Here is an 18705-nt window from a genome sequence, read left to right on the forward strand (position 1 = left end):
GCAGTCCAACTTCTGAAGGCTTTTCCGGAATTCATCCCATTCCTGAAATGCCAGTGTTTCTATCCAGCCACGCACAAAAGCATTATAAAAGCTCTTTCTCAGTCAGGACTAACTGAAAGGAGAAGGGATGTGTGTAGGTAATAAGGAGACAGGGGAATTTGTAGTGATTCTTTTCTAAGGCTGTTTCAAGAGCTGTCTATCATTTTGTTTCACTGTGTTTCTATAATTTATGGAGTGAGTATTGTTTGCACTTCTACTGCGCTCTCCACCCAGGGTTTGACATTGTACAGCCGTCCGTTACTGGCACAGCTTCCTGTGAGGGAGACCTCAATTATTTTAGATTTATAGCTGGGCAAATGGAGACGTGAAGCAGGAGAGAGCTCTCGCAAGCATGATGAGTGGGAAGGGAAGAGCAGATGTTATGCTTTATCTCGTAACCTGACATGTGGATCTGTCTGACTCTCACACAGCAGTCATGCAAGCACATTTATCAAGCATATGATACGCATAGTCTGCTACTCTCACAGCATTTCTAACTTAAGTTACAGCATCTTCACACAATGCAATTGACCCGACGAAATAATTTTAATCTTTTCAGTCCTCACTTTTCTAAAAACAGTATTTTATTTGTTGCTTTCTTTATTACTACATCAAGAACAGCACCAAGGCACCTAAATCAAGGATGAGGGCCTGCTACACGTGATGCTGTAAATAATAGTAATAACAGTAATGACCCTGAGTTTAAAAGACTCATTGTCTAAACTTGTGATAAGCTTTGGTCAAATGTAGATAAAACAATATCCCAAAGAAGCACAGTTTGCACACAGAGCAGTGATTTCAGCTCATTGCCAGCTGTTGTCCAGGGAAGCTAGAATAAAACGTGCTAATTGCAAAGAAAAAAACAAAATCCTCCTTATTCAGATAGGTGGCATACACCCAGGCATCTCTTCTTTTCAGCATGGAATACACAGCATATATATGGCATGCTGTCTCCCCAAAATGTGTGTGAATTTAATTCTCTTTAGCATGGCTAATGAACCAAAATCCTTAAAAATGTAGTTTGCATACTGTTCCTGCTATTAGAAGTGGCACAATAAGGTGACATCCAGGCTTGACTGTGCTGCCAGTGGGGCTTCCCTTATGCACAGCATGTTATGTCACCTCCTGAAACATACTCAAAAAGCAGGGAGAACATCTGCTATCCTTGTCAATTAATATTTTCGTGGCACTTCCGTCTTCCCCATGTTATGCGTGTGCAAAGTGGCCCCAAAAAATGGCCATATACCAACAAGCAATCTCCCAGTTACTTCCAGCCCTACCCAGAGTCGACGTGGGCTGTGTTGGCCCCCCCTGCTTTGTGCCTGCAGCCCTGCCCGGCTCCCCGCATTGCTCCGGTGGGCCCTCGCTCTTCCCTGGCTTGGAGGGCAGCGATGGGATCGTTCCCTTTTTAGGAGGGGGGAACTTTAGGAAGTGGTCTCCCCATCATGCCCCACGTCACCACAGGGACAGAGGAAGTGGAGAAGAGGAGACATCTGCGAAGAGGAGTCACCCGTGTCAGCCGGAGAAAAGCCGAAGGCAGGAGCAGCTCAGAAATGCTTCATTGTTTTCCCAGCACCCAGCCCTCGGTGAGCCCGTGCCAGGACGTACCCTGCCTACGCCTGCACCTCGCTTGAAGGGCTGCTCTGCCCTGTCCCGGGACGTGTGCCCATGAGGGTGGTGCGTGACAGCGTCTCTTGCTGTCCGGAGGCATGCTTTGAGCACAGGTCAGCCAGGCCCCACTTCCAGGCTAGCTATGAATGGAGACCTTTGGCATCTCCTGCTCTCTCCTTTTGTCCCTAATCTAAGGAACCTACTACTGATTTAGCCATCACAAATTTGGGCCGTGACATTTGTCACAGCCTGGAGAGGATCCCACAAGCCTTGGACCCTTTTCCCACAGCCTCGCGACTGGCGTCAGAAACCAGTCAGCAGCACTGGGGGGCGATTCCTCCTGCTTGCGACGTGCTGACGTGGTGGTATCCGGCTGGCGCCGTGCAAGCGAATCGCCACCTCTTTTAGGAGCGGTGCTCCCTAAACGGCAATGGCAAGCCTGAGGATTGTGTGCAGCCGCTCCTAACACTAGACAAACTCTGAAAGGAAAAGCAAACCGAGTTTATTTGACTAACCTGCTTACCCAATCAGCTCCTGTTTCTTGGAGGAAGAACAGGGGAATGAGTTAATACTATGCCAAATAGTTTTGGCACAAAATGGCTTTTAACGTTTTGATAGACATTTGCGATTGTTTCCAGGTTCCCTTCACGCAGCAAGCTCCCTGGTCAAGCCCCCAACACAACTTGCACAGCTCCCTGGAAGCAGGATGCAACGTTGTAGATAAGCCTCATCCTTTGGCTTTGCTTTCCTTGAAATGGGCACTAATTTGCAGTGAAGTTCCCCTTTTTATTCTCCTCTCTTGATAGGGTTCTGCTCAGTGTACTTTCACCATTATTGCTTTCTGTATCTTCATCTTCAGATCTCAAGTTTTGATATACCTATAGCCACAGTTATGAAGCAATAGCCCTGAACTGCTCCACCACGCTGAGGAAAGCCAACCAGGCATAATACTACAGCCATAAACAGATCTTACAACATAATGCAAATGCCTCTCCTCTCATCAAAAGCTTTTTAAGAGAGTTTCATCATCTCCAAGGATATAGGACCTTGCACTCATAGAGATTTAATAATGTTTCGCTGCAAAGCTATTCAGTGTACAAGCTGTGAGGACAGTGAATGAAGCTCATTATCAGTTTGATACAGGCTAGATATGATGGCAGAGAACTCGACGTGGGGACAAAAGCACATTTGAAGGAGACGAGTCCTGAACTCCTCTCGCTCGAATGATGGACAGGACGCTCTGGCAGTGCTGGCATTCTTGCCTCTTGCACTTTTGTCCCCTGCTGCTTTGCAAGGCAGAGAGAAGCTTTCCAGAATCTCTAGCTGACACTTCCTTAAAGCCTGCTCAGCCCCAGGTGCACAGAGCAACCTCTGTTCACAGGCAGCCAGATGGCTAGCTGCAATCGAGTCACTCTTTAATTAACTTTAGTTTTTTTCCTCTGTGGGTTGTTTCTGGGAGGCAGGGAGCTGACAGCATGTTTGTTTGTGTGAGATTGATTTGGCTTGGGTCTACACTACAGATTTTGAAGTGTCTTTGGGTTTTATTCTCCTCATGAAAAGGGAAGAAGCTGAGAATCCAAGGGGATTTGGGGAATGAATGGGAGGAAGTTGTGTAAGTATACAGGTTTATTGCAAGTCGTATGCAAATGCACATGTGCAAGAAACAAGGATGATACGAGGTCTCCGTTAATGTGCACTGTTGAGCTGCTGTAGTGCGTAATTAACTTTAGACTCAAATACAAATAGTGACCTGTAAGAAGCTCCTCTAAACACTGTGGAGTTGCTCGTGTGCATGAAGTTACACAATGTACATAAAGCAACTGCAGGATGAAGGGTTCCCAAAGTATCCCTCTCTATGGGAGAACATGCCAGACAGCATTCATCATCCAGTCTAGATCAAAAAGCAGAATGATGTAAAGAATCCGCATTAGGAATTAGTGACTAAAATATCAAGGTATAAAACATTAGATACCAAGAGAAAAACATTTATATTTAAGTAACAGATCAAAAGTAAGTTTAGCCTGCAATCCAGAGATGTGAACTGGCTCTTACACTTGTTAACTAGCTGCCCATAGCAATCAAGGCATGGGAGGACATATATTGTATTCTGTCACCCTGGACAAACACCACCCCAGCCAGCAAGTGCTCAGCTCCACCTTGCTACCAAGAAGGACAAAAGCATGGTCAAGAGCAGAGCAAGTACAAGGGATGGCAGGGAGGCTGAGGCCACACTAGCTTGCCCTGTACGAAAAGGTAGGACACAGCCATCACCTAAATGATGCCACAGGAAGAAGGGTCACAGGATAGTTTTTCCATTTGAAGTAGCAAAGTCTGGAAGGCAGAAAGTGCTGAAGGAGAGGAGATGCATCAGAGAAGAGGTGAAGGAAAGTATTTTTGAATCAGGTTGGTCCTAAGTGTAAAGGCTGAAACACACTTCCCATATCTGTCATGGAAGAGATCTCTGTAGGTGGAGAATTTTTTAAATATTACTCGGAGGCCACGTTGCTTCTGAAATAAGAGCCTTTTGCACAGCAAGGCTTTGGGACAAATGATGTGCGTGTCACAGACTATAATTTAATTGCAGAGATAAAACAAGGGCAGGGTTGCTGTGCAAGTGTGCCTAGTAAATCACAGAGTTGCACCCTGCTATTTTGCATGGGTAATTGCTTTTTCAATTATAATTTTTGAATCATATCCCAGATGAACAAGCAGAGTCCTCCCCCTGGTGGCAAGTAGGAAAAACAGTGGCAATGGGTTTTTACAGTTACATCAATCTAAGGGTATGAACGAAGTTAAGAAGTGTCAGAGAGGACCTGTTTTTTATTAGGTCAGCTGATACAGCTAGAAGAATGACAATTTGTGCAGAACACAAATCCTATTTCAGGAGTTGAACAGAATTATTTACTTTGAAGGCTGATACAATAGGCTTAAGAATAGTTGCTGAGCTCAATTTGATTGTTAATTTATTAGCCAATTTGCAAGAGAAGCAGAGGGTAAAACCTGTAGAATAACTGTAGTAGCTGAGCAGGGTAACTGTAAAGTGCAATAAACCCACTAACTCCACCGAGTCATTGTCCTGTAGTGTCCAGCTGAATTTTAGTGCCCAAAATCCCTTAAAGGACAGCAAGTCTGGAAACTAAAATTCATAACACTACTGAGCCATAAAAATGGACTCAGTAGGCGTGTTGGGTATATGGTATACAACAGTTTTCCCCACATAAGGTCCTCAGCTAGCTCCTCAAAATTATCCATAGAAATTCATCTCTTTGTGTTTGTTACGGGTATCTTATTGCCTGCAAGTGTCCAAAGACATTCTCCGTTCAGCTGTGCAACTGATTAATTTGATCACATTAAATCCAGAGCAATTGTTCTTGTCTTTTGTTTAGCTTAAAGATGATTGCTTCTATTTCAGAACTGAAGGAGGGCTTCTGTGCCTAAGCAGCTGTCCTTTTCCCTCCCAATTGTATTACCTAGTTTAATAAAGATGGCAAGATGGTGTTCTTTGAGGCTTCTCTTTTTGTTTTATTTATGAGTAAAATGCCTATTTTGGAACATATTAAAAATCTGATTCACATAATCTAAAAAGCCTCCAAACCCTTTCATTTTTCAGGGAAAATCTTCCAGAAAGGAATGTGTAGGATTTAGCTGACTGGAGAAGTCCCAAGGCTGAGTTCCTGCAGAACATGGCAAAAAAGGAAAATGTAGCAGTGCATCTTTAGCATTTCTTGGGAACTGCAAAGAAAGATGAATGACATGCAGGTATGTGCATGTGTGTATGTGTATACATATACACACCCATTTTTATGCATACATACAGATGCTTATTTTTTGTTCCTTTGGTTTCCATCATATTAACACCCAACAAACACAGAACATTTCACATGAAACTACCAGACTAAATCTAGTGGGTGTGAGTTAAAAAGCCACACTAGGACCACAGAACATATGAGAAAACTGAAATGCAGTGAGCTCAGCAATTCCTGTACCATCCACTCAGCCTCACAAGTTGGAGGCAGAAGGATACGCTCATAAGATAGAGAAAGGACTTGCAGCCTTCTGACTGTCACACTGTAGATGAGAACACGTGCAACTGAAAACGCCACCAGCGGCAAGGAAAAGGGCAATGGGGGGAACACGAGGACAATCCTGCCAGGACTAACACTCGTTAGAGGATGAGAAGTAAAGCTGGTCTGTAACTCTGCTTTTGACTCTGACTTGTGTTGCTGACTCCACAGCATATCATGTAGATAAAGTATGACTTAATGGGAACGTTCAAGTGAAAACAAGCCCTCAGTGCGTATGTTGGATTAGCTCTGCCTCCCACTAGCGAGTAAACAGCATGCTGGAGTTTGTAACATGCAGAACTTACACAGGCACCTTAAAAAGGTTTACTGGCAGAGGCGTACAACCCCATAAGGAAATTCTCCTCTCTGTTCTCTAAAAAAAACAGTAGGCAGTCATGTCAACAGCAAACGGACAGGCTATTGCAAAGCACAACTCTGCAGCCTATGTACCTTCTATTTTCCATCTGCTTTTTGGACAGGATTTTCCTTTAGATGACTAGCTCAGTGGGATGAGGGGGAAGCAGCAGATGTTGTTTACCTTGACTTTAGTAAGGCTTTCAACACTGTCTCCTCTAACGGCCTCACAGACAAACTGATGAAGTGCAGTCTAGCTAAATGGACAGTGAGGTGGACTAAAAACTGGCAGAACTGCCAGGCTCAGAAGGTTGTGATCAGCAGCACAAAGGCAAGCTGGAGGCCAGTCACTAGTGGCGTCTCCCAGGAGTCGAATTGGGGACAAGGATGTTTAACCTCTTCATGAATGACCTGGATGATGGGACCAAATGCACCCTCCGCAAGTTTGCAGATGATACAGACTGGAGGAGAAAAGCCTGGAAGACAGCTTTGCAGAGAAGGACTGGGGAGTCCTGATGGACATGAAGTTGAGAAGAGGTGATCCTCAGGAGGGATCTTATCAGTGTGCATAACTCAGTCATGCCTAGTGACAGGACAGGAGGCAATGTGCAAAATTTGAAATATAGGATATTCCACTTAAACATAAAAAAAAAACTTTATTATGAGGGCAACTAAACACCGGAACTGGTAATGCAGATAGGTTTTGGAGTCTCTATCCTTGGAGATGCTCAATAACTGACTGGAGATGGTCCTGAATAACCTGTCTAGTTCACTGCTTTGAGCAGGGGTGTTGGACTAGATAGTCCTCAGAGGGCCCTTCCAATCTCAACAATTCTGTGATTCTGTGATTTTTCTTTAGTGGCTTCTTTAGAGTACTCCTTCCTCAGACAGTAACATTTGCTTCCTTCGTACCCTGTCACTGGTCAAGAGCCATTCTGACTTGTTCTAAAAATGTTTCTTAGTCAATGGATTAAGTGCTATGCTATGTTTAGGAAACATTCGAGTCATTTTCCTTTCAGCTCCAGTAGATAAATGCTAGGTTTATTCTGCCCTCAACAGTATATATAGTACAAGAATGGCTGAATTATAATTACATGGAAAGCTACTGTTGTATTTTAATTATAAAAAGGATAAACCTTCTTCAGCTGTGATGTTCAGTATTAATAACCACTGCAACATAAACAAGAATATATTTCCTAGTTCTTAAGAATGGAAAGCTATGCCATTTACCACAAAACACTGTCCACATATTTGTGTTTAAAAATGTTTAATTTTTCACCCTGGTACAAAAATACAGTACAATGTGATGGCAAGGCATTCTCCAAAAACATTCAAAGAATAAAAGGGGAATCCCCATAATGCTTTAACATAACCCACCTTCTCTTCATAAAACAATCAAAAGGTGAGTGCACAAGGAATAAGTTCAGTTTCTGCCTGCAGGCAAATGAAGATAAATCACCACACAGAATTCTACATAAAAATATGTTTGCTGAGCTAATAATTTCACATGCTTCTTGGACATTCATGAAAATTATTCTACTTGATTTAGTGGTGGAATTAATGGTGTGGGAATGTCTGAAAAATGTCTGGCCCAGGAACATGCCCCATTCATCTGAATATCACCAGTAAAAACAATGGGATCACATAATACCAGTGAGCAAAGAGGGATCAAACCCTGATTAAACATCAAAATGGTGGCTACTTCTAATTATTCCAATCACACTGTTTGTCCTCGGATGAATGTTTTGCCCCACACACCTCCCTTTTAACACAAAATACTAGTGGTTGCTGTCCTACAGGCAGCTACACGATCTCCCTTCTGGGATCAGTGTGTTTGCACATTATCTAATTGCAAGTGACCATTACAGCACAACCTGCGAGGCAAAAGAGGAGATAACACTGAGTTGATGCATGTGTGTGCATTTCAAACATGGTTTAACCTAACATTGTTTACAGGAGAATTATGTCCCTCCAGTGTATCTATATTCTTGGCCTCTTTAATGGCTTAATAAAAAATAATAAAGAAAAAACAGAATAATTTCAGAGTTTTGAAGTGATGGAAAAGCATCATTCAGTGTATTTATTATAGTTCATCTCCCAGGTGTTTTTGTTTGAAAGCATCACCTGTCAGCTTCTCCTGGGCCTCCTTCATCCCTTGGACAACTGTAAGATTAGACAGAGAGATATCAACTGATTAATCTCAAGACCAAAACACCAAGGTCTCCTGGTAATGAAAATGTTTTAAATCAACATAAATTTACAGAATGCACATCAACAAAGTAACCCATGGAAAAAAAAACACAGTTGTGCTCTTCTCTCTCACAACTTTTTGTAGCTGGATCATGTGAATTGTGTGGTTTTCCACACCACAAATGCAGAGACAGCTTAGGTCCTGCAGATTTTGTCCTCTGAGGTGCATCCTAATTCTGAACACAGTTCCTCACAGCACAAAAGAGTCTCTCATTCACCCTCTATGTAACAGCTTCCAGTTACACTGTGAAATATTATTTTCTTCCACTCAAAACCAATCTTACTTCGTCCTTCACACTCCCCGACTAAAGATGCACTTCAAACTCCTTTGCATGTACCTTGATCAGCATTGGTATAGAAATACTTGTAGCTGGGATTTCCTTTCTCATTTATGATCTCTGGGTGGACTTTTCCACTGGGATCTATAAAGCAAGAAATCAAACAGGATGTTTAGGTGGTAACAATAAGAACACAGTCCTGTGGGTGGATACAACAGCTGTGGATGTCTTACCCATGAAAAGGATTCTGGGAATGTAACCTCCATCAGGACTAAAGGCTTCATCCTTTGGCTCTTCATCATCCTACCAAAGCAAGACAGAAAAGAGGGGACATACTGGTGAGATATCTAACAAAACACAGCATTTATTTTAAAGAAACAAGCTATTGTCTTCAGATTGCAGTTACCCTGAGCAATGTACATCTTGAACAGGAGAGAGCTAACTGCACTATCTTCCACTTTCAAAGGAAATGAAATTATTTTCACCCAAACAAGTATCATTTGTGAAAATAATCATAATTTTGTTGCTGTTTTGTCAATTTGCACTAAACAGACTTCACTTTGGTGGTGGAATGCTTGATATGTAATGAGAGAATGAGTTTAAATTTCTTTATTGCTGCAGTAGAATGACACAAGGTACAAATTGTTAAAGAGACTATGGAAGAGAGTCAGGTTCATAACAACAATTAAAATAATAGTATTGAATATGATTTCTTTTGAAAACAATCAGCTATATCAATCAATCCAGAACAACCTATTCAGGTATGCCAGAATAGGATACAACCAAGAAAGGATGCAACCAGTGAGAAGGATTCCAAATGCTTAATTACTTAGCAGTAACACAGACAAAAACCAGAGAGCAGCCTACCTCAAGGTTGACCATAACAAAATTATGGGCAAGTTCAGAGATCTCCTTGGATTCAGCAAACTTTGGCTTTAAAGCTAGTTAAGAAAAAGAAGAAAAAGGAGAAGAAAAGGAGAAGAAGAAAAAAAAAGATGTATAAACCAGGTAGAAAAGATTTCAGGTCAGCACCAAAATCTCTACTCCGTTCCTCCCTCTGGAGAGCAGGTACTTTTCAATGAGCTTTGAGTAAATGGAGTATCTGTGTCAAACTGCTTAAGCCACAGCTCAGAGCAGCAGGTAACTGAAGCAATCCTTGCTGAGCAGTCATACAGTGAAACCTGCCCAACAGGCATATGTGGTCATATTTGAACCCATAGAACAGAAGCAAAAAGCTTCCTACAATCCTCTAGCTCTCTCTCAACCATCCAGTGCACCCTTAAGCCTTTATCCCCAGCTTGTTCCTTTGTGGTACTGAAAAGGACAAAGCCTTACTTTCCAAGAAACACCAACTTAAAGTAAAGTAATTTATTCCTAATTCATCCTTTCCTCCTTGAATATCATTCATTCTGCTCCACTTTTACAGCACAGCACAGGAGAAATTGTGGCCAATAGAAAAGTGCGATATTACAGCTATTGGTTTGCTATTATTTAGACGTGGCTGGCTTTTGGCAGTACTAACAGGTAAAGTGGCGCCCCATTATACCATTCTAGGTGAAATAAAGCTAGCTACAGTTTGAATGCAGAGTTCATGTTTCTCACATAATTTGTATATGATTTAAACACAATTTGTATAGAAGAGTCAATTAGAAATTTCAGCAAGTTGCAGTACTAAATATACCTACCTTTACAAGCTCCACACCAAGACTTGTGGATGATAACCATAAGAGGCAAACCACTTCAAAAAGAAAAAAAAAAGTCAAAGAAAGCTTACAACTGAGCCTTTAAACCAAATTCTATTACATGCATGCTGTAACCATCAAGATACCTACAAAGGCTATATGTACTAGAAAATAACAGAAACGTAAATAGCTTCTGCTGTGGTCTAAGGTTTTCTTTTCTTGCAAAAGATCTTCACAATCTTAAATATGTGTAAAAATAATTTAAGTGCCAGCCAATAACTTATTACATACCAGGAGACTTTCTCTTTGCGAGGTTTGCTCTTAATTCAGATTTGCTTAGATGCACCACTGGAGATGTATTTTTTTTACCAAGTTGACAGTAGTTAGTCACACCAGCTACTCTAGATATCTCAGGGTAGATTTTCATGGTTGCTCGAGTCAATCCAGAGGATGACAGCCATACTTCTACCTCTTTCCCCATTCATGTCCAGGCGTTTCAGCTGCTCCCTTTTACAGGCTCCCAGGGCTAAGACCCTGCATTGAGCAATAATAAACACAGTAACCAAGTAAACCCCTCAGTTGCCACGCTAGTTTCCAACCTGGTGGTGTGCTGCAACAAATCTGAGACAGCTGTGACGAGCGGCAGGACAAGCAAGGAAGGGCACTGTGTAAAACTGAAGCGTAAATGAAGTGCAGTGTAAAGGACCAAAGTTAAGAGCCTAAGTTCCCCATACAATTAATAATGAGCAGTTACTTGCAAAGGATAATGTAGAGTATTAACTTCAGTGTATCAAGTGACCATGAATATTATTCTCTCTCTCTCTTCCCAGAGAATTCACTTGACCATCACTACCGACACATTCCTATAGACTAAGTTTCCATTGCCTATGTTTTATTTAACCATGTTCTTAAAAAATCCCCCTAGCATTTCACCTTCTGACAAAGTCAGGCTTACCAAGTTCAAATTCTCTAAGCCCCTTTGTAATGTATTCAGGTTGCATTATGTGATTAGACAGAGACCTTAAACACACTAGGAATTTAACATATTTCCTCCTGTTAGTGGTGGTGATCCTATTACTCACTGCTTACTCACTACTTATCCCATTACTTCACTGCTCTGAGTAAAATGCCTTGACTAGTTAACATCAAGTTTACCTTTTCAACAAAAAAAGTGACATACCTACAGGTGACTTGCGTTGCTACACAGTATGGACCTACTCTGAGCACATCTAAGTAGTACAGCGCTTACCTCCAAACCTTCTGCATGTGGAAGTTTTTACCAAGCTTTCATTGTTTCTACCATCCAGTAGCTGAACTGGTGAAACCTGACTGGTGCAATAAACTAAGAAAGACTAAGCTACTGGGAATTTCATATTCCTTTGTCTTACTGATAAATCCTTTAAGCTATAGCGGAGTATCCAAGGGGAGCTGGTGATAGTGCTATAGCTTCCAGAACAGTAAAAACAAACTAAAACTAGGTGAAAGGAGGAATCTAGAAAGATGCACAGAAAACATGGCATACAGACACTTATTTTCAGGAATGCAAGGCAAAGCGAAGTTAAGCTTTTTGCTATTGTAAACTCTGAATATTACCATTTTAGGGGTTAAGAATAAGGTAAGGTTCTCAGGGTTTTCACCCATAGAATTTAAACAGCTTTGCACGTGATGGCAAATAAATTTATTACTAGCAGAACTGTAGGGCAAGTTCTTATTTAGTTGTAGATAGGTTTGAAGGGAAATCTCTATTCAGCAACATTCAGTTATGGCCTTCAGAACCAGGGAAGGGTAGAGAGGAAGGAATTCACATTTAGAGTAGTTCAAACAGAAGTCTGCCATTTCTAAATAGCCAATACGTTAACATCATCTTTACAGAGGACTCTGCAGTGAAGAGCAAGAATGCAAACTTCCCTAGTGAAGCTAGTATTACATCTTCATCTTTTCCCTTTCTCTCTTACATGTAATGATGAAAATACACTTTCTTCCTTGTATCCAAACAGCCCAACATGATTTTGCTCCTTTCTCTAGAAGGGGCTGATTTAAGTCCGGAAAATATGTGCTGCTCTTATTATCAAGGATCAGTGCTTTAGGTCATAAGAGTTCAACCATCTAGTAACTGAACCACATTTTCTTTTTTCATGCTAAGAGAAATTTTCAAAACAGATTTTAAATGAAGGTGTCTGCAACCCTGAAATACAAGCTATGAGCCAGTGAGAACTGACAGAAGTTTTACAGATACTGAATGCATTTTTTCCACTTTATTCTCTTTACTCTGATTAGGAAATGAGATTATATACATCAAAACATTTTTGTAGTCATTTCTCAGTTCCACAATACAGAGGTCCATTTATCAGCTGGTATATCAGATAAACGGTAAATGCTGAGCAACTCACTTAAGTAACTCTTCCTGCTCCCTTCACCATTTCCTCTCAGGTAACACTACATGTACAGTTAAAACCAAAACCCAACAGTGTTTACAAAAAAGGGGGGTGAATCATCCATCAGAAAGTAAGAGAGTAGAGAACTATGTATAGCTATATACCTCATATGGCAAAGACTGAAATAAGTTGGAAGTAAGGCCAAAAGTAAGCTATTCAGTCACAGCTGGTAAAGACTTACAGCAGAGTTTCAAGGTCAGACCTGGAGCAGACAATGTCATTTCAGGTCATCTGTGTTATGACAGCAGTCATTCTTAAACAATTAAGGTATTTAAATGTGTTTAATAATGATCTTGCAGAGAAAAGCCATAGCAAGTTATTTCAATAAAATAGTTCTGCAAGTAAATTAAGACTCCACTCCATTTAAGGCACACTGTTTCAGGTTTAATAATAAAATAAGAGAGGTTTGAGCTTGCTAAGCCAGCACCCTTCCATTGTGCAGCATGCACAGATCTATCTCTTGGGTTCAGTAGGACTTCTTGAAACAGTTGCATCCTAAAAATATCGCATGCTCTAGTCCTGGAACAGAAGCCTCTTCTGCAGCCTGACGTAGTTGGAGAGAGCCTTAGAAAACCAGCCTTCTTATTCAAGACGTATGCCGACAGGGAGGGGAGAAGGTTCCGCCACAGCCATCACCTTTGGGCTTTCAGCTTCACACGCTATGATTTTGGGGGTTTAGGTCTCCATGGGAGGCTGTTCACTTGCTTGAGGAAATTCCTTTCCAGAAGATGGGGAGAACAGGGGGTGGCACCTCTGCTGCTCCTCTCCCTGGCACAGCTTGTTCAGCTGCCGCAGGAACGCAAGATCCACCTTCCCACAGCCGTGGCTGCCGAATCTCACACGGGACGGGCAGTACGCAAGCTCCTCGGGGTCAGTGGGTGGAAAGCGACAGCCGGAGCACAACCTGCAGCAACCTCGCAAGCGCCGCGGGCCTCACTGGATGCTGCGGCTCAGGTACTGCAGGAACATGCTGGCCAGCTGGGGCAGGTTCTCGTCGCTGGGCTGCATCTTGGTGTAGCTGATGAACTGCCGCCGCAGCCGGCTCAGCTCGGCCATGCCGACGGGCCGGCTCAGCACCAGCGCCTCGGCGGCGCCGGGCACGCGGACCAGCTGGCCGGGCTGGGTGCCGCCGCGCTGGGCGTCCAGGACGGCGGCCAGCACCTCCTGGGTGACGCGGTCGAGGCTGTGCAGGAAGCCGGCCGACTGCAGCGGCTGGGCGCGGGTGGCGCGGTGCGGCGGCGGCGGGCGGCTCTCGAAGAGGGCGGCGCGGATGTCGGCCAGCGGCAGCGGCTCCTCGGCGCCCACCGTGAAGAGCGGCCGGTCCCAGCGGTTGCGCGGGTCCGGGGCCTCGAAGGGCGGGTCGGCGGGGCCGGCGGCGCCGCCGGTGCAGTGCAGCAGGCAGCGCGCCGTGCCCACCTGCCGCGCCGCGCAGTACAGCTCGTAGCGCACGCTGCGCAGCTCGTTGCCGGCGTCCACGATCACCACGTCCCGCCGCCCCAGCCGCCGCTCCACCTCGGCCAGCAGCGCCGCCCGCCCGCCCTCTGCCTCGGCCACCACGTGCGCCGCCCGCTCGGGGCCGCCCAGCGCCGCCCGCAGCTCGGCGGCCCGGCGGCTCTTGCCGCTGCCCCGCGGCCCGCACAGCACCACCAGCGGCATCGCCGCGACCCGGACGCGCTCCCCGCGCTTCCGCTCGCGTCACGCCGTCGCCGGGCAACCGCCGCCGCCGCCCGGCGCCTCCCCCGAGGGCGACTCCGTGACTGCGCCCAGCCGCCCGCTCGGAAACCAGCTGCTCCCGGGCGCCCCGGCGGCACCGCCGCACCGGACTCCGCGGGGCCGAAGGGCCGCTGGCAGCTGGCGCTCGCTGCAGGCTGCTGCCCGACTGCCAGCCGCGAAGGAGCTACGGACAGGAGGGCCGCAGACAGGAGCCTGCCAGCGCACCGTGACAAGCGCTAGCCCAGGTGAAAGGCAACCTTTGATTCTACTGAACGCCACGACCATCTATATTTATTGCTTCCTTTTCATGATTAAAGTAATCTTTATATACCGATGTAAGACCGAGTATGACCGATAACTGCATCTGCTTTTATAATTCTCCATACGCAAGGTGATCTACTAACCCCCCTTTAAATAAGCTTTAAATGCTTTAAAGATAGTTTTATATGATAATTTTTCATGTCCTGCCCTATGGGTCAGACTTGGAACAAAAATCTGCTTTTTTCGGTCTGCTGATCTTCTCTTTTTGTTGGTTTCTCCCAAGCCTTGCAATTCACTAACACTCTAATGCTGCTGAGCTCAAATAGGTGAGCAGCTCTGTGCTTCCAGCAAGAAAGGAAGAGTGTGTGCACTGCACAAATCACTTGCTCCAGGGGCGTATTCCAAGCGGAAACCTTGCTGCTGCCCTCACCTGACAGCGTATCCTCCCAGCAGCCTAACGGTCTAACTCATTTTAAGACTTTCCCTGTTTCGTGGCAAAGCAATGCCATGATTATTCCTGCAAACACTGAAATTGTCTAGTTTTTGTACCAGTATATCAAATAAATGCTAAAATGTCCAGTTAAGCACTTGTTAGACTTCTCGACTGTATCATCTGTGTTAATTTGGTGTCTGTGCTAGATGTTGTATGGTGAGTGGAACGCACCAGATGGATCAGTTTGAGTACAAAATTCAATTAACCGTCAAACCCAGAAGGCATAATCAATTTGCGCTAATGTCAGTATTGTGCGCCTGCACATATAGTGTCAGATATAGCTTACAAATTAAAACATACATTTTTGACCTTTTAATAGTGACAATGTTGTTTTAGAGTTTAAGTATACCCCCAAAGGTTCTATTTAAACGACTTACTTATTCACTGTAGTTTGAAACCTTCAGACTGCTTTTGCAGATGGTAACAAAGTAACTGTCACATCCCACATTAAGGCATCAGATCTATATAGGCACATTCAATTTTACGGAAGCTATTAGCAAGGGTGAATTCAGGGGGATTGAGTGAGTACTAGTAAGTATGTGTAAATGTTTGTGGGTTCAGGGTCCACATCTTTCTGTGCTATGACAGTCAAAAACTATTTTCTTCTCATTTCAAAGACATGACAGAACTTCAATCACGTACTTAGACTGATGTGGTTAAACCGAGGCGATGCCTCAGCAAATCTGTATTTTCTCTCTGATAGACTACAGGGCTCTGAACAGTCTCCTAAACCACCTTCATATCTTCTAATAATTACTACTTTCTGCAGTTAAATTTCAGGTTGATACAGAATCTTTGCGACTTTCTTAGAGCCACTTTTCTGTATTTAGAACTATGTAACATACCTGGCTGCTGCCTCTTTCTTCCCATCTTCTAGTGTTCTCCAATGAATATGATCTCCAAAACCTGCCGGAGAGAAGGGTTTATAAACGTTGCATAATAAAACATGCCAACTAACAGACAAAAATAGTCTAATCTCTAAGGATATTTTCAGCTCATTTTATATTCCTTTTTAAAGCAAACTATAATCCCAGTCCTGAAAAAAATGGAAAAAAATGACTGGAAAGTCATGGAGAGACAAATAACAACCCACAGAGTCTTATGAGGAATCCCACTGAAATTAATTAAGAAAAGCAAACCACACACATATGAATATTTACACATATGCAAATGACAAAAAATTCTCCGAAACAGAGATTAAAATAAAGTGCCTTCTGATTAGTCCCCATTCCTTCTCAATCTGTGAACATTTATTAACTGATTAGGGACAAATTAAACATGTTCCCGTTTGGCTTCCTAAATCCTGCTGAATGTGAACTAATGCAAAACTTAAAATACCAAGGCCAATAAATGATTATTAATTGCTCTAGAAATACTACATTAAACATTACAGCTGTTGATAATTATCGTAAAAGAGTGAAGAAAAGCCCCATTACAGCTTTCTGGATGTTACAGTGACTGAAAAACACAGGCAACGTCCTATTCAGTAACTGGATAACAAGTCGTGTTACATCAGTTGAGGAAGGACTGAATGAACATACATTTAACAGCTGCAAAGCAGAGACTGCCACTTTTTTGACTCTATAACCAACACACCAATATCATCACATGGCCAAAAGCCAAGCAGAGAACTGAGAGGAGACTCTGAGCGCTGCGCATGGGCCACGAGCTGACGGGGGAAGGCAGAGGACAGCTGTCCTTATACAAACTACCGTGAGCATACGTGATGCAACACATCAAATATTTAGCTTTACGAGCAGTGAGGCGGGTGTATCTTGTTCCCGTCTGTCACACCTCTCGGCTCTAGAGTCAGCTCCAGAAACAAACCTACATTCAAACCATCTGAACGTAGCAAGGCCAACAAAGGTTGGGTTATCAGCAGAAGTCGTATTTACCTCGAATATTGACATGTGGACTATTTCACTCAAAGGCCAACATGCTAACACAGGGAAAACCTTATGCCGGCCTAGGTAGCAAAGGCTTTTTAGAAGTTATTCTTTTAATGAAGAAGCACTCTGTGGTGAGCTTCGGGATGCTCTTGAAAGCATTAAATAACGTATCAGCCAGTGCTTCTTTTTAATGATAGCGAAGTTAGGAATCAACCACAAATGACAGCTTGCCATCCTTAATATTTGAACGTGTGGGACTCATGCCACCACGCTTCGCTACCGCTGATGGAGCTGTATCACCACCAACGCCGCAGCCGAGATCTGGCTCTGCGGAAGGACCCTCCTCGCGCAGCTGATGTCACTCCCAGTATCGCTCCGGACGAAGCCCCAGGACCCGCCACGTGGTCCCAGGTCCCACAAGAAGTTACCAAACAGGGCGGTTAAGCGAGGCGAACCCAACGCGGGGGGCAAGCGGGAAGCCAAGCGGGAGCGCGGCGGGGACAGGGCTCCTGCCCGCGACGCCTTCCCCGCACGCAACCTGCGTGAGGCAAACTCTGCCCACGGTCGTGGCTCAACACCAGAAAAAATCACGAAATTCTCCCTCGGCAGCACAGGCGGCCCGAGAAGCACCTGCCGCTCGAGGCGAAAGGCGACGCTCTGCCTCCAAACCGGAATAAACCGGAATAAACCGGCCCGGCCCCCTCAGCCCGCGCCGCACCCCCCCCCCCCCCCGGGCCGCGCTCCCCCGCCGCCCGCCCCCGGCCCCCCCCCCCGGCCCGCTGCAGCCCCGCGCCCCAGGCCTGACCCTTTCCGAGCCCGTCCGCCGCGGCGGCGATCACCAGCGCCAGACACAGGCAGCACACGGAGGCGGCCGCCGCCGCCCGGGCCGCCATGGCGCACGCGGGCCCGCGGCGCTCACGCAGTGCTGCCCCGGTGCCTCCGCCTCGGGATCGCACCGGCCCCGCTGATTTTTTTTTTCTTCTTTCACGTTTTTTTTTTCCCCTTTAAGGGCAGGAAGTGATGCGCGGCGGATGTGGGCGGGGCAGCGCCGCCGCCACCGCCTCCCGGCTGAGGCGCGGAGGGGGGCGGCGGCGCTCCCGGGCGGGGTTTCTTTCTCCCGGCTTTTGAGGGCTCCCGGTTTCGTCGCTTCCCTCCCGGTCTGCGCGGGTGGCCGAGGCCGCTGAGGTAGCGGCCGGTTCCTCGGTCAAGCCGGGCGCCAAAAGCCCTTGTGTCCTGTTCCCCCCTCCCCCCGCCCCAATTAAGACTTGTCTCTGCGGGAACAGGCAGCGCCGGGTTTCTATTTTTATGTTTTAATTTATTTTTCCTTGTCAAATAAACACTATTTCCGCCACTCTCAGAGTTGCTCCAGGTGCCTGGGAAGGTTAAACCGACTGCAAACATTTAATAAATGAGCGGGGGTCTACGAAGGGGGCGAGGTCGCCGGCAAGCCGCAGGATCGCACGGTTGAGGCCGCTGCGCCCCGGGCGCCGTCCGAGGGCGGGGGGCCCGGGCAGCCAGCGGCCGTGCCAGCCCGGCTGCGGCGACGGGCACCTTCGCCGGAGACTTGCGTTAACTTGCCAAACTCCCGTTTACTTCGCGAGCAGGAACTCTGCAGGCGCTCCCGCTTTGCAAAGCT

The 18705-nt window shown here is 45.3% G+C and overlaps 2 protein-coding genes across 2 annotated transcripts; both read right to left on the bottom strand.

The window, feature by feature from the left end:
• Positions 1 to 7318: 7318 nt before the first annotated feature.
• TXNDC12 (thioredoxin domain containing 12) lies at positions 7319 to 18107 on the bottom strand. The gene is made up of 7 exons (XM_064516202.1): positions 17875 to 18107; positions 16026 to 16086; positions 10282 to 10334; positions 9464 to 9537; positions 8830 to 8899; positions 8657 to 8740; positions 7319 to 8231 (listed from the first exon to the last, which is right to left on the bottom strand). Exons 1-7 carry the CDS (start codon positions 17960 to 17962, stop codon positions 8152 to 8154), a joined length of 510 nt encoding a protein of 169 aa, XP_064372272.1. The 5' UTR covers positions 17963 to 18107; the 3' UTR covers positions 7319 to 8151.
• KTI12 (KTI12 chromatin associated homolog) lies at positions 12519 to 16019 on the bottom strand. Its single transcript, XM_026105706.2, has one exon. It carries the CDS (start codon positions 14367 to 14369, stop codon positions 13647 to 13649), a length of 723 nt encoding a protein of 240 aa, XP_025961491.2. The 5' UTR covers positions 14370 to 16019; the 3' UTR covers positions 12519 to 13646.
• Positions 18108 to 18705: the final 598 nt, after the last annotated feature.

This window comes from Dromaius novaehollandiae, chromosome 8 (assembly GCF_036370855.1).
Source record: "Dromaius novaehollandiae isolate bDroNov1 chromosome 8, bDroNov1.hap1, whole genome shotgun sequence".
Lineage (NCBI taxonomy): Eukaryota > Metazoa > Chordata > Aves > Casuariiformes > Dromaiidae > Dromaius > Dromaius novaehollandiae.

Coding starts and splice junctions, on each gene's coding strand:
- KTI12 (XM_026105706.2), bottom strand. CDS start 14,369: ATGCCGCTGGTGGTGCTGTGCGGGCCGCGGGGCAGCGGCAAGAGCCGC.
- TXNDC12 (XM_064516202.1), bottom strand. CDS start 17,962: ATGGCGGCCCGGGCGGCGGCGGCCGCCTCCGTGTGCTGCCTGTGTCTG. Junction 10,335..16,025: donor AAGAAAGAGGCAGCAGCCAG/GTATGTTACATA, acceptor TTCTTTTTGAAG/TGGTTTGCCTCTTATGGTTA. Junction 9,538..10,281: donor TTGGTGTGGAGCTTGTAAAG/GTAGGTATATTT, acceptor TTTCTTAACTAG/CTTTAAAGCCAAAGTTTGCT.